Source organism: Oreochromis niloticus, linkage group LG5, assembly GCF_001858045.2.
Source record: "Oreochromis niloticus isolate F11D_XX linkage group LG5, O_niloticus_UMD_NMBU, whole genome shotgun sequence".
In the NCBI taxonomy this organism is placed as follows: Eukaryota; Metazoa; Chordata; class Actinopteri; order Cichliformes; family Cichlidae; genus Oreochromis; species Oreochromis niloticus.
In genome coordinates this window covers 12,439,210-12,455,741 of record NC_031970.2, presented here as the reverse complement: position 1 = coordinate 12,455,741, position 16,532 = coordinate 12,439,210, and the positions used below count along the sequence as shown (strand labels likewise).

General features: G+C 40.0%; 1 protein-coding gene across 1 annotated transcript; it reads left to right on the top strand.

Moving 5' to 3' along the window:
• Positions 1 to 990: 990 nt before the first annotated feature.
• Positions 991 to 7,102, top strand: gpr37l1a (G protein-coupled receptor 37 like 1a). Its single transcript, XM_003447706.5, is given in 3 exon segments — positions 991 to 1,388; positions 1,391 to 1,777; positions 5,881 to 7,102. Coding segments are annotated over 3 exon segments (1,662 nt in total). The 5' UTR covers positions 991 to 1,136; the 3' UTR covers positions 6,904 to 7,102.
• Positions 7,103 to 16,532: the final 9,430 nt, after the last annotated feature.

Genomic DNA, 16,532 nt, shown 5'->3' with positions numbered 1-16,532 from the left:
TCGGCCTCAAGGTCAGAGGTTAAGTCCTCAGAACGTCTTTTGAATGTGATAACTTCAGGACAAGGCGATGCAGGATTGTGAAATTGATGCCATTTTAATTCAGGTCAGAATTAAAATGCTCCAGTAATTTTTTTTTTATTCATTTCAATTAAATTTTATTCATACAGTGCCAAATCACAACAACAGTTGCCTCAAGGCACTTTGTATTGTAAGGTAGACCCTACAATAATACAGCAAAGAAAACCCCAAAAATCATATGACCCCCTATGAGACAGCGCTTTGGCGACAGTGTGAAAGAAAAACTCCCTTTTAACAGGAAGAAACCTCCAGCAGAACCAGGCTCAGGGAGGGGCGGCCATCTGCTGAGATTACTTGGGGTGAGAGAAGGAAGACAGGATAAAAGACATGCTGTGACAAGAGCCAGAGATTAATAATAACTAGTAATTAAATGCAGAAATGTGTTTAAACACATCGTGAGTGGAAGAGGTGACTGAAGGAGAAATACTCAATGCATCATGGTAATCTCCCAGCAGCCTAGACCTACTGCATGTCTGAGTACCTGAAGAACTAATAACAGCGTCACCTGTGCTTTGTGTATTTTGTTCATCAGCAAATATCAGCTTTCTAAAATACTAACTTAAGAATATCGACATGGTAAACATTGTTCTTGCAGAGCACCAGTATGGTATTACATGGTATTACTTACACATAAAATAGTTTTTTTTTAGAAAAGGTAAATATTGTCTAGCATTCTTGGATTTCTTGGAGTTTAATATAATTCACTGCATGCGTCATCTTTGTCCAACTGTCTGGTGTTTGGACCTTAACTTAGTTTGTTCCAATCAGTATAGAGCTCTTAAAGAGCGCCTCTGTGGTCACAAGACTTTTTTTTAATGACCCTTTTTTATTATTTTGAAATTTGTCACCGGAAACTCCGTGTTGTCTTCACGGTGTCTTGATGTTGGCCAATAACAAGTGCTGGAAACTGAGCAGCAGACTCCAAACTTCTCCGTCAGGACTGGAGAGAAGCTGAGCTGTGACACAAACAACATTTTTTTATTTTGGAGTGAAGTTTTTCTGCAGCACATGTCTGTGACACACACGGATAACACGGAGCAGTTGCATTTATTTCAAAAATGAGCCCGGTTTGGTGTGTTTTGCTCCTCTTTCTGCACTGCGCGGAGCTCCGGTACGCAGCTACGCTGAGGGCGCAGCAGGCGGAGGATGCTGGCGCACCACCTGCGCGCAGACAGGCGTCTCTCTCTCCGGAGAGGAGCTCTCTGAACGGGTTTCAAATTTCAGGACTGCCCGGTGTAAAGCGAGTGGCCCGAGGAGCCAAAGATGGGGGCTTCAGGAAAAAGAACCGGTTCCCGCCAACAGTTTCGGGCACCCGCGCCGGTACGACGACCCGAGCGCCTACTTCACCACACCGCGGACTTTCCGCTTCACCTCCGCCCCGGTGGGGAACCACTCGTCCGGCCGCGGCTCGGGGCTCCACAACCCGCTGTTCCCGGTCACCGACGGCTCCTACTGGGCGTACGCAGTCATGCTGCTCGCGCTCGTCCTGTTCGCCGCGGGCATCGTTGGCAACCTCGCGCTCATGTGCATCGTATGGCACAACTTCTACCTGAAGAGCGCGTGGAACAGCATCCTGGCGGGCCTGGCCTTCTGGGATTTCCTCGTGCTGTTCTTCTGCCTGCCTGTGGTCATCTTCCACGAGCTCACCTTGAAAAGGTTGCTAGGAGACCTGTCCTGTAGGCTCGTGCCCTACCTGGAGGTAAGGAGGAGGTGAAGGTGCGCGTGAAGGAAAGCGTTTTAGTATTTAGCTTACAAGCAGCACCTTTTAGTGTCGCGTGAACACCTGTAACTGTCACACACCCGAGTTATATAATGTTGTATCAACTTTTTCCCGAGTTTCCACAAATTCCCTTAATCAGTGCCCATATCTCTGTTTTATAAATAGTTTAATAAATACTTACATGTTTATTATAGATGCACTTAAAGTGTTGCCAGGTAAAGAATCTGCGTAATATTTTATTCAGCTGTTTCACTGAAATGTTTGAATATACTGTCACTTAATTTGTCTTTAAGTCATTTCAGTTGTTTATGCAATACATTTAAACACAATCGACCTCGATCAAAGTAATAAAGACATCAATTTATGTGATAATAAATTGAATAAAAGCTGAAGTTTTTAAAAAAAACAGCAAGAAGCGATTAAAAATTAAACACAAAACTGCCTAAAGATACCAAATTATTCTACAACGATTAAATTCATGGTTAAAGAGTGATTAATGAATAAAACTGAATACGATGTTGACTTTTATTTTTTTTAATCTAATGGATAGACTCTAATTGTCATTATGATTAGTCTTTGATTTTACTGAAATCCATTTCTAAATTGTGTGAAATAAGTGAAAAATATCAGTGATATCCTGAGTCAAATCAATTTTAAATACATTTATGAAACATCAAGTTCCAGGATCAGTGATATAAAAACACTTTTACTCATTTAATTGATTAGAGGTCATTTTCTGCAGGTAATCTTTAACTGGTTGTTTATTTTAGCATCATCCTCACTGCAGCCATTCAGAAGTGAACATTTTTGCACAGATAGCGAGGCACTTTCACACAAGCGTGGAAGTTTTTACGGCCCGTGTTTGACTCATTTTAAGTGATTTCCAGTTTAATAAAGAGACCTCCAGGTCTGATGAATGGCCCGTTTGTGCCTTTGTTTCTCCTCAGTTTCAGCAGCCTTTACTTTGAACAAACGTCCGTTATGGTCTGTTTGGCCTCTTCAGCCGTCTGTTATGAACCACCAGGGGAGGCTAGTGTGGGGCCCCAGCATGAAGAGGCTCTTCTTCCTCACATCACAAGAACGAAACAGTGAAATGCAGAGACGTAGTTTTCAAGAATGGTGGTGTTTATGTGCAGGTGCAGCTCCAAAACTAAGTCTCAGTAATGAAAGAGAAACTGTTGCTAATCCTGATGAATCACTGAATAAACAAAGAAAAAGAAGAAATAGAGATATCAGGCTGTCTCTGAAAGAGAGCTCCATTTTTTAAAATGCAGAATACCAGCTCAGGATGGGCCAGCAGCGGCTCAGTTTGTAATTAAAAAAAGTTTTGGTACATGTTTTTAAATCTCTATTTTGAGGCCCAGTGTACACCTGAGTTTAACTGGCATACAGGAAAAAAAGGCTTCCGGCTTATATGGAGGATAAAAGTACAAATAAAGATATTGCTTTAAAAATGTAGTGATTAATCAGACGAAGCAAAAGCAGATTAGACACTTGGGATATAAAATGGTATTTAAAGAATGCTCTTGAATACGTCCTCTTTAAGTGTTTTGCCTAAATGCAATTTGAGATGCTGACATTTAACTCAGTGGATCTTCTCTGCATCACACAACAGTGATGTTTCTTTGATTCGCTGCCTTGGACAACAGAAATTTAAAGAACGTATCATAGAAGACCACCAGGTTTTAAGGACCTACTGAAAAATAGTTTTCCTGATTAAATAGTCTTGTCATTATGTAAAATATCAGAAATGAATGAAAAGCAAGACCGTTACAATTCCTTAAAGACCAAATGATTTAAAGGTATCCGAACAGGCCTCATTTAGAGGGCAGTTGTTTTAAGTTAAAAGCTGAGGCAAGAGCTTAATTTAGATTTACTCTCACTGAGCGATGAATGCTTCAGCACAGAGATAAAGTCCTGGAGCCTGTGGAGTCTTTGTTTTTGGCTCTAAACCAGCTCTGTCCGCCTACACAGCTTCAGATCACTGAAGTGGAGTTTTACTAATTTGTAATAACAGCTTGTGTGAAGCAGTCTTTAACAAGGTCAGGCTGCCGGCCTCCTCTATTCTTTGCAGCTTTACCTATTTTTATGCTAATGAGTGAATTAATTCCTGGTTAATGAATTACTGTTTTTTTGTTTTTTTCAATGCTCTTTTACTGAACAGTACTGAAGCAGGTCAGGCTGCCAGCTGCCCTGTGCTCCGTTAGTTAAACTATTTTCATGCTAATTAAAGCTCTGTGCTAATTATCTTGAGTTGTGTCTTAACAGTCTGAGGTCGTTAAGCACTAACAGAGGGAGGACAAGTCTCTGTAATGATAGTCAGTGTTTCTGGCCAAAACCACCAACTTTAATGGGCACGAGGCACCAATTACTGTCCCCAGTATGAAGGCTAAGAGCTTTTACAATACAATGACCTTTTTTCCCCTCTGTGTGTCCTTTCATTTCTGTTTCTGTGTTCTGAATGTTAATGGAAAGTTGTCTTTGTAACTTTTTTCTTAATGCTTGTAAGATTTGTAATTTAGTCTGCAGCCAGCATAAAGAGCAGAGGAAATCCTCAAACATGCTTTCTTCAAAGCACTGGTTGAATTATATTAATTCTTATTAGCATCATCTTACTGTTTATGCCAGTAAAGTACTAGAGTTAACTATTTGATGTAAAATGGTTAAACAAAACAACCTTTAAAATTGTTAATAGTAACAATATTTTGTTAACTATTAATAAATTAGGTATTAATATTGTATTGAACATTTATTAAACATAAAAACAATATTTGGGTAACATAATGGACCATTGCATCAGGACAGGACAGATTTTTTTTCTCATTAACTGTGTGGTGACTGACTGGGAGCTGTTCTGCAGCTTCAGAAGTTTGAGTCATGAGTGTAAAAGACCAAAAAATAAAATAAATAATAATAATAAATAAGAAACATTTGTTCTGTCATGGATCTGAGCTTAGACCCAAGGTTTTGTGTTTTTGGACTGAATCAGTTTGTTTTTTGGGTTTTTGGAGCTCATATTTATGGTATTGAAGGCATCTTTAATCTTCTGTTATTTTTTAACGTTATCTGGTCTCTGTTGGTGTTTAGTTCTGCTTATATTCAGATCTCTCAGTCTTCTCTCAGTCTTTCAGTCTCAAGCGCCTTGAGGCGACTTTTGTTGTGATTTGGCGCTATATAAATAAAATTGAATTGAATTGAATTCTTAAGTCTTCAATTCCATTTGTGAGTCCTTGTTTAGTTGTTTCCTGTTTAGTTTTTACAGCAGTTGTTTTCTCTGTCTCGGGTTAAGTGTGTTAGGTTGATTGTCTTCACCTGTGTTTTCAGTTGTTTCCGCTCCCCATATTCCGTCTCCCAAGTCTTGCATTTGAGTCCATATCCTGCCTGCCACACAGCTGTACCCTGACATGTTCTGTGGCTACAAAGTGAGAAAATGTGACGCCTTAGGAATGTGAAACTTGTGTGATGTTAGCTTCTCCAGGATTTAAAAGAGAAATCATTCAAAAGCAGTCATTCAAAAAAAACAAAAAAAACAAAAGTGTGAATACAGCATATGGGGAAAAACCTGCATCAAAGCAATAGTTAACCACCTATCCCACATGGCGATATGACCTTTTTTTAACAGAGCTCAAATGTGTTTCATGTGGCTTACTCCTATATTTTAAGTTATGCGAGCTCAAATATTTCAATCCAGCTCCTGTACTTCCAGGGCTTGTAGCTCAGAGAGTATTTATAGTATGAATGTAACATTTTTCATGACTTCATTAAAATACTGAAGCATTTGTAGAAAAATAATCATCAGATTCTGAAAGGGTCAGGTGGGAGGCAATGATTGATTTTTCAAGTTGTGCCCAATGGGGGAATCAGCTACCATCAGCTACTTTTTGAGGATAAAGATCACACTTGGAAACACGTATACATTGTATTTCCTTTTTTTAAACCAAGATCCTCATGTTGATGTTGTGGTTTGAATTAGTATATGTCTGCAATGCAACTGTGAATGGATGTCTGTCAGCAACTGCATTGATTCTCAGTGATGGCTTATTAATATTGTTTTTTTCTGATCAATTTCCTCACTCTGTCAGGTGACCTCTTTGGGCGTGGCCACATTCAGCCTCTGTGCGCTCAGTATTGATCGTTTCCATGCAGCCACAGGCCCTGGGCCTCATCAGACTCCAAAGGTGGAGTCCTGCCAGTCCATCCTGTCCAAGCTGTCCGTCATCTGGGTGGGCTCCATGGTCCTAGCTGCCCCGGAGCTCCTGCTGTGGCAGCTCCTTCAGGAAACTGTCAGCCTGCCGACGCTTCCCAATGACCTACAGCAAAGCCAGCACGGAGGCTCACTGATGGCGGCCTTTAGAGGCCGGACTGAAAGGTTCAAGGTGGATATGTGTGTTCGTGAGCCGTCTGTGGAGCTCCCAGAGAGCATCTACTCTCTGGTGCTGACCTATCACGAAGCTCGAATGTGGTGGTTCTTTGGATGCTACCTTTGTTTGCCACTGCTCTTCACTCTGGCTTGCGATTTGGTGACAAAGCAGGTGTTAGCACAGCGACTACCACAGAAACCCAGCAGCGAAAAGGTGACTAGCAGGTGCTCCTCCTCCTCTTCGTCTTCGTCTTCCACAAAGAAAAAGCAGCATGTGAGGGAGCAGAGGCTACGCTCCACTGTGATGGCACTCACTGTCTTGTACATCACGTGCAACCTGCCAGAGAGCATTTGCAACATCACCCTGGCGTATATCTCTGTCCCAATGACCGCTGCGCTTCCGGCTCTGGTTCTGCCGGCGTTGGGTCTGATTGGACAGTTTCTGCTGTTCGTGCGCTGCTCTGCGACGCCAGTGATGCTGCTGTGCCTGTGTCGCTCGCTGGGCCAGGCCTTCATGGACTGCTGCTGCTGCTGCTGTGAAGAGTGCCTCCCTGATGGCAACTCCTCTTCATCTTCCTCTGCCTCAACTGCTGCGACCTCCACCCTCTCCTCACCCACATCGCCTTCGCCAGTCTCCCTGTTTCCTTCCAGCAAAGAGGAGCCGATGAAGAGCCTGTTGCCGGCAGAACCAGCAGTCCATGAGAGAGTGAAAGACTCATCAGCAGCTATTGGGACACCCTGCTGAGGCTCAGAACTGTTTGTACATCACTTTAAAGGGTTATTTTCGGTTTAATACAACTTGGTTCTTAATTGGTAGTTTTGTCCAACATTTCACAAAGTGACATTTCAGTTGGGATAACTATAGTCAAAAGAAGGATGAGCACCTGCATTAATTTACACTTGGTGACCTCCATCAACAAAAACAGACATGACAGATATGATATGAAAGCAGGAACCAGAATGTAGGTGGGTTGCAAAGCAGCTTGCACAGGGGCGCAGTACCTCTGACATTGCTAAGGCATAAATTAAATTGCATGCTTCACATGAGATAGCCAATTGGACATGTAGAAGCATATTAGCCAATCATCAGCTGATGTGGGTTTATCACTAAGATCAGCTGATCTGAATGGATCATTACCTGTGTGTAACAATGTTATGCTTGATTTTACTACGATTCAAAGAACTGGGAGCACAGTTACATCACTAAGGAAGGACGAGTTATCAGTACAGAAGAGAGGACGAGAAAGTTTGAAAAGATACCGGTATCGGGAAAGCCGTGTTCCAGTCTGTTTTTGTGATTTTAACCTTCATCTCTTAGGTCTAACAAAGGCGCTGTAGTGATATTCCAACTAGGAGGAATTATTTGCACCCAGGTGTATCATTTTACTCTATAAATGCTGCCATTCTTCATTTTTCCTTCTGCACAGCTGAGTCCCATGCAAACCTTTTTCTGCGCTGTTAAGATTTCAAAACAGTCACTAAAAATCTGTTCAGGGCAACCTTTTTTTCTAATGTGGTTTCTTGTTTGACTGATGAAGAATCAGATCCAAGCTAAAGTAAGGCAATGTTATGAATAAAATCTCAGCTAAATTCTACATACCGAATCGGAACAAGTGCCCAGGTGTCTAAATACTTTTGGCAACACAGTGCATCTAAAAACTAGGTACCAGTAGTAAAGCCACCAGTCAAAGTTGTAGCTTGAAGCGGATCTGTGAATTACAGTGTGTGCTGACAAATGTTTACTTTTTTCTATTCCAGATATGTTTGATTAACTTGGAGGTTTGTTCTCAACGTGTCTGATCACCTGAGCTTTTTGATGTGAATACAGGTTATATATAAACTGCCATTTCATCAGCGCTCAACTTTTAGATTCGTGATTACACTGTTATTGCAGGTGGTCAAACTTAGGGACAAAAATACCAAAATAAAATCCAAGTCGTTGTAAATCGTTCTTTACGTTTAGTCTGTATAAACTTGGGTAGAGCCACTGTAGAGCAGAGGTTTGTCAGACTAGCGTTAGGTAATTATTCAGATTATGGAGCATGTTCTAGATGGATTTAATTGATATGCCAGTTATTAAATGATATGTCATTGTTTTATGGTACAATTTACATTTCATAGTTATTGATAAATCTCTAATTCCCATTCAGGATATTTGCATCACATTTTCTAAGTACTGTATCAAAAAGAAACTCATTTGAGTTTGGGGGATTTTTTTTTTTAGCACCAGGACAACTGCCAGCAGACTGATGTTTTTCAACAGTTTTTTGGTTTTTTTTGTCTGTCTGTTGTTTTAAATATATGATTTTACTGTAATTCCTCATACATAGCTGATCTGCACAGGAGACATCAAATATGTGGATACATAAAGTTCAGGTGGTACAGGTTCACAATGGGATCAATCATCATAAAGAAATGTGAAACTAAAGTTTGACTTTTTTTTACTTGTTTTATTATTTTGATTGAATAAAATACATTTTGAAAAAATGTGTTCTTTGTTTCTTTAATATCTGGCATAAACAACAGCAGACAGTAGACAAAACTATCCATTAATGACTTCATTTCTCAAGAGAAATTAGTTATTAAGATAAAATGGTTTTCATTTTTTTAATAAGCAGAAATAGCAATTTGAAAGAAAGACATATCTGAGGGTGCTTTATATTTTTTTCTATTAATAAATATATTGAAGTTGTATCAAAACTGTATGCCGTTTACATCCTTGTCATTTGCGTTTACTGCATTGTATAAAGGCCTTGCATTAGAGTGTGTTGTAGCTTATACTCAGTAAGTGCACACCTCCAGCTAAGTTAAAAAATGACAATAACAAAAAAAATAATTAATAAAAATTTTCGTCTCATACACTCAAAAAGAAAAAAAAGCCCAAAAAGGTAACTTTAAGTAATTTGAATACATGTAAATTATCCCTGCAATTTTGTTACACAAGTAAAATGTTAAGTTTAATGGAATCAACTGAAATTTACTTGACTGATATACATTTGGTTTATACCAAGCACATTTTCCTTAATGATTAATTATTTGAATTTACCTTTGATTTAATGTATTTAATATTTCATATGGGTTTTACTCAAAATTTGTGTTTATTGAGGGTGAAGAATCTTTTTTCAGTGTATATATTTTTTATATTCTCCATCAGAGAACTTCACGTTTGCCTAGAACCAATGAACACACAGTGGGTTACTTTGCATCAGTTCACATGTACACACTACACTTTGAGCTAAAGAGCCTGCTGAAGTAAAACCTTGAATATGTTTGCCACAAAAAAGTCCGAAAGAAAGAAACAGGAACATCAGATTTGTTTTATTTTTAGTTTATAGACAATTCTGGATGTGATTAATGTTAACCTTACACGTAGAGACAGAAAAAGAAAGCCAGAAAACAGGCTGGAGGACAGTGAGAGAAAACATTTCCTGAAAGGTGCATTACATGTAATGAACATCTGAACTCTGGGTGATTGTTGTCTGGATTCATTTTCTTTAGCTGCAGATGGCTCATGAACACTGATGTCTACTGGAAAGAATGCCTCTGCGCTGTGATTCCAACACCCACAGACTCAGAACGCTCCTCATGCCTGACTGTGACACTCCTTTTTGTCATTATTCAATTATTGAAGGTCACAGCTTCACAATAAGTGCTGGCCTTTGAGTTCGAGCAACCATAATGAACACAGTCACTCAACGACCAGTTGCTTAGGAGAACAGACAGGAATTCCTTGCTTTCACAATTTTTATCCACCCATGTATTTTAAAGAGCCTTAGCTTGTTTTCTCCTTTTTCATATATTGACGTGAAAAAGTTTGTCATGCTTCCTCCAAATGTCAGCATTGTCTTCAGCACAGGTATTTAAACACACACAAAAAAGATTCAAAATGTATAATTATAAGAAAAACTTCCTTTCATATTATGCAGAAGGTAGAATCAGGTGTTCACAACACTGAATCTGATGCACAATTTTTACATTTCAGTCCATTATTTTTGAAATTGTTCATTTATATTGTGATATATAAGATCATATCTTGTATCCCTTTGCAGAAAACATAATATATGGATGACGATATCTTTGTGGCCTAATAAATTTAAATGATAGGTTTTATTCAGCTTGACATGGGACAGAGTTGTCGATATTTTGCACCTCGTTTCTGTCACTGAGTTCACGTCGCTGGACTGATTCAATATTCTGGATCTCAGCAGTTCTCAAGCTTTAAAATACTGTTACACAAAATACTGGAAAATAGTACTTTATATTCAGTCTGTTTGAACATAAATCATAAATAATGCTTTTTCCACATATTACATGAATCAATATGGGCATCTTGTGTCCTTAACCTATGTGCATCAGAAATTAATAGTAAGGATTTTCTGTGCCTTTTCGTTAATGTGCAAAGCCAACAGTTTCCACATGCAATACCTGCTTATTACATAAAAAACATGATGTACTTTTAACAGCATGTTACAGACAATGAATTATACAGTTCATGTTGAGCTTTTCAGTGATGATCTCTGGGTAAAAACTCCTTTTGAGGCAGTTTTTCCTCATCTTGTTTGATATTAATCTTGGTTAATATTAATGTTAAAGATGCTCCGCCCACCTGCTGAATTTTTTTGTTTGCAAGGGTCAGCCAATTAGGACAAAGCTGGCCTGCAGATCTACGCCCTTCTCTACGTCCAATATAAGATATATAGGGATTCCATTAAATTGGAAATCATGCAAAACTCATCAAAAGTCCAAGAAAAAATTTAGGAGATGGAAATGAGAGTATTAGGCTTTCTTTAACTGCTTGCAGATAACTCACACAACTTCTGTGTCTTCTTCTTCTTCTAAAGTATAAATTTCAGAAAAAAGGTTTGGAGTACTCTCTGTTAGGTTTGAGTAATTGAAACGCTCCAGCAAATGGACAAAATTCCGTTTGACACTTAATGAAGAGTAACAGAGCACCAGAGGTTGGGTTTGAGTCAGGAAGGGTGTAAAATTCCATTAAATGAAACACACGGAGCTACCTGCTTGTAGCAAAGGATCAGTTCAAAGTAACTTCATCTTCTGGACAAAGAAGGAGCCCCTGGATTTATCTGCTGTGCTAAAGCTCCCATCTCTTTAAATCCACCCTCCTTTTAATCCAGCTTTCTCCTGATTGGCTGCTCTTTGCAAACACACTGAACAAATCAGTCCACATTCCTAAAGTTGAGCCAGGTCTGTATTTGGGCTGAGGCTTGTGTATAGTTTGGCCCAGAACAGGTGATTGTACCGAGTGTCATGTGGCTCTACTTGGCTGGAAATCTGGGACCAAGAGGGTGGCTAAATGTTTAGGCTTAGAGTTACTTTTCTCTTATTTTAGTGACATTTTGGGGCGATTGTGGCTCAAGAGTTGGGAGTTCGCCTTGTAATCGGAAGGTTGCCGGTTCGAGCCCCGGCTCGGACGGTCTCGGTCGTTGTGTCCTTGGGCAAGACACTTCACCCGTTGCCTACTGGTGGTGGTCAGAGGGCCCGGTGGCGTCAGTGTCCGGCAGCCTCGCCTCTGTCAGTGCGCCCCAGGGTGGCTGTGGCTACAACGTAGCTTGCCATCACCAGTGTGCGTGAATGGGTGAATGACTGGATATGTAAAGCGCTTTGGGGTCCTTAGGGACCATAAAAGCGCTATATAAATACAGGCCATTTACCATTTTTGGATTAGATAAAACTAAATGAGAAGTATCTATTTGACCATTGGGGGGAAAAAACCCAGCAACCCCGCCCTAAACATAGAAGGTCTTTTTGGACTCGAACCGATTTATAGTTTGAGTCCAAGAGAACAGGAAACTGTCACAAGACCTCATGATCTTATTCTGGTGATAATCTGGGCCAGGTAGGGCCTGAACTTATTATTGGTCTTATTTTGCCCAGTTTTTATCCGTTTTTCCCTTCTGTGAAACCAATTAAACACAAGTTAATGATTTCAAGCTGGCATTGACTCTGCATATAATTTTGAGGTTGTTAATGTTCATTCTTGCAGGGAACAATCCCTGTGAAAGTTGTAAAAACACACACACAAGGAGGCACTTAAAAACCACAACAGACATGAAGCTGAATGGAAAAGTGGAGATCCAAATAACTCAGGTTTTTAATATCACAGAGTCCAAGTGTCTGTTTTAGTCCCAAATGCACACATTTAATAAGATGACGTACCAAGGAGTGAAAAAACGTTGCTGTTGACTTTAGAGGTGTTATTATTTGAAGTGAATTAAGAAGTGTGAAGTACATATACAACTTCACTTTGAAGGTTTAAAGCTTTAATTTCACTGAGGACACTGGAGTCCCTTCACAGATGTTTTTACAGCCTTTGAGTTTCACTTTAAGAACCTCTGCTGTACGTTGAGTCTCGGTTCCTTTTAGCTGACATATTTGTCCTCCCACGTCGCCTTGCCTGGGCAAAAAGAAGGAGGAGGGGACGCTTCAATAAGGCCTGCTTTGTTCAGGCATCCCCCTCTCTGGCTCAGAGAGAGAGACACTTGAACAAAGCTGCATATCAATCGCCATCCACTGAGGGAGTTGCTAAGCTACACGACACCCACCGCCTCCCACCAGCTGCCCCAGTCGCTGAGAAGAGAGAAGAAAGAGGGCTGAAATGCAGGGGAGGAAAACTGCTGTGGTCCGCTAAGATAAGCCAAAACTCCTCTCTTCTTGGTTGCCTTGGCAACCAGCTGAGACACAGCAGCATGGTGGCCTCAAGTTAGCAATACGGCCTAAAACCAACACTAAAGGCTGTTTCTGAACTCTGCATGGCCCTGCTGTGTTTACGTGGGCTTGAACGATAATTACATTACTTGTGTCTAAAATGTTTTAATGCAAGCGAGTAGACGTAAAACAAATCGATAATTCATAATCCATTGATGGATAATATGTAAATGATGTTTGTAGCTTCTGGGTCTGAAAGTTAATGTCCACGCTCAAGTACTTGCACATGACACACTCTTGTATTCTTTCTAATGGCCAGCAGGGGGTGACTTCTCTGGTCACACAAAGAAGTTCAGAAGACCTTTCTGTGAAAACTGCCTTTGACTGTCATGCTCAGGACTTCAGTAAACCTTGTCCTGATTATTTTACGGTCTCAATTTCTACTTTCAAGTCCAATCGTGTCCGTTGTGGTAGCCTAGATTAAGCATGAGTCGGAACCCCGTAAGAAAGCAGTTATCCTTCATTTTTCAATCAGAACTGTCCTTTCTGTTTGTTTTGAAAACACAGACGTGGTGTTGCTGAAAGTCTTGCTTTGAAAGATGGACTATGTCCATCTTTTATATACAGTCTATGATGCTAACCAGTTATATAACTGCATTGTAGTTCACAGACGTCTTATATCATACACACCTTTAAAAAGTCCCAAAAGAAGTTATGAGCTAATTCTTCATGTTGTCACAGATCCTTGCTACTTAGAACTAAATAACAGACAACTGACTAATTCTACTCCCAAAATCATACACCAGGCCATATTTTTGTCAGATAGCCACTCAAAATGTTCAAAAAGCACCCACACTGCAAATACGGTCTTACAAGTTCAATTAGGTGGCCTGAACCGCTGAAGATCGGGACTAGCATGTAAACTATTAGCTAGAGCTGCATGTGTCAAGTCAGCACACCAATCAGTAAAATGTAAACCTGGGAAAACTTCAGATTGGTGCATCACATTTTTTTTTATCCTTCACGACTCAAGGTCCAACAGTAAGCCACAGTTTTCATGATGGGGGGAATCATACAACAGGCTGTAAACATATATTTTTATGCCTTTTTTGGTCATTTTGGAAGTCTGTAGTCTGTTTCTTTGAAGCCAAACTCCAGTGGCTATTAGAGGAAGTGCAGTTTCAAGCTTCATTTTTCAGCCCCTGGGATTTCTGCTGGGGAGAGCCAATCAGCTGTTACCCCCTTATCTAGACTCTGTCTCATTTACATTAGCACAAAATTGGCCATTTTCTATATGGATAAATTAACGTATTAAATTGATTAATAAGTAAAATAGATGAAAGTGATCAAAGAGATACCTTCACTGATTTTCCTCACAAATTGCACAGAATTTCAAAATAAAAGCACTCCGTTGCCTGTCTTTATCCCCATTATATTGATGTCCAGTCTTTCCTCTGTGTGCTCTGACAGTTGTGGTTTGACTCTGTCTTGTTCTGTCTCCAGCCACAGCGGGCTCAGGAAATATGCAGCACAGTATCTGTTAGCAGTGTCCATTTCCAGGACAACAGCTCACTGCTAATCAGCAATGCTATCAGCGGCCTGTCCACAAATGAAACCCTCTGTTGGCTAAATGCAGAGCCAGCACAACCCAGAGTGGTTGCTTAGGATCGCAAAGACACTATAAAGGCCTTTCATTCGTTTGCTAGTCATTGTTGAAGATATTACCAATAAAACAACATCATTTAATTATTATGTTTTTAGAAGTCTATCAATATTTTTTTTAAATATTAATTTTTTTCTGTGACACGTACACACAATAGCTGGAAATCCTCAGAGGTGATGGCATATGTATTTTTAAACTTTTTCAGGCTAGTGATTTCTTCCTGTTTGCAGTCCAGACTTCCTTAAACACAAGACTGAGACTGATTTCAGTTATGTCAGGTGAAGTATTTTCATTCCCAGTTTCAGATGCTAAGAGCAAATTGCCCTATGCAAGAAAGAGAAAGTGCTCTTGAGGCAGCAGGAGGGATGGGGGTGAATTCTAGTTTTTCTTGACTATGTCTTGCACCACTGCACCAAAAAAGATTTTCTCTGTCTCTGCTTGATGCTGGACTCCCACAGAGTCCTCTGAGCTGCAAAGTCCCCATCAAAACCAGAAGGTCCGAATGCTTTCTTGTCCTTGGTCACCAGTCCAGTTTGTTCTGTTCAGTGAGAGACGGCAGGCGGTGGAAGCTGACTGGAGGCCCACCAGCAGCTTGAGGGAGGACTGCCCGGGCCACTTCCTCGTTGATCCCTTTTAAAGGACATGGGAAACATCAGTAAAGCTCACAAATAAACTCTGGGGGCCCCATTGAGTCCTGAGTAAACAGAGCTTTCATTAATTTGGCAAAACTAAGACAGAAAAAAAAGCCAAAATTCAAAGGCAGACTTTAGGAAAAACATCAAACACAAGATATCTTGTGTTTGAATTTTTCCTGAAGACTGCCTTTGAATTTTGGCAATTCAAACCAATTCAATTTAAACCTATAAAGTCAAATAAATCTGACTTTATTGGTATGTGTTTATGATAAGAAGGGTGATACCACAGAATGTGGTTTGGAATAGATAAAATCTATACCAGGGCCATAATCAGCACTTTTCATATCAATAGTTTTTCATCACAATGAATTTCGATTCAATTAAATTCAGTTCAGTTTGATTTATACAGCACCAAATCGTAACAACAATCGCCACAAAGCATTTTATATTGTAAGCTGGTCCCCACAAAAATACAACAGAGAAAACCCCAACAATCATATCACCCTCCCATGAGCAAGCGTTTTGGCGACAGTGGGGAAGGAAGAACTCCCTTTTAACAGGAAGTAACCTTTGGCAGATCCAGGCTTAGGGAGGGGCGGCCATCACCTTGTTTTTATTATAATTTAACAGCCTAACATCATTTTCTGACTGACTCTGCCAAATGCAAAGATTTTCCAGTGCGAGGAAGAAGAAAAACAAACTTCCATGTTAGGAGGCAGGAAAGATGATAGCGTGATCATCAGGCCCTCTGGAAAAAGGTTCAGAGATCCACAATACCTGAGGGTCCATCTATGGCACAAAAAGGGGGAAAAATTATCTTTTGTTTTTGTTCTCTCTCTTTTTTTAGGGGTAATTTCTCACCTTTATTGGACAGTGCAGCAGTGAAATGTAGACATGAAAGAGGGGAGAGAGAGCAGCAGCAAAGAGCTCCATGACTCACATGATCGCTTTCTCAATCAGTGAGCTAAACCGATGCCGAACTTGAAGGTTTTTATGACCAAAACCAAAGGTATATATAGGATAGGATCTATGCGCTCAGTCTCCAGATTAAATCCTTTATAATTATAACAAAAATAAATATTTGGTAATATCTGCCCCAGCTGATTCATTTCTCATTTAATCTTAACCCTGAAGTTGTAATGTGATGCTAACTTTTCCCTTCTCAGTGAGGAACAGCTCTCTCAGTTATTAGAGGGAGAAAAAGTTATTTTAAAGGCAGGTTAAAACAAATCAATGTCAAACAAAGGCTTTGATCACAGCATTCAGTTAGCATGTATGTTAGCATTAGTTACACAGGTGTGGGAGATTTTATAAGCATTGAAATCAAATCAACAGGTTGGCATTTAAATAGTCTGTTTTCCCCCCCGACAAATCCAAATGAGGATTTGAGAGAAAACGTAAAAAAATAAA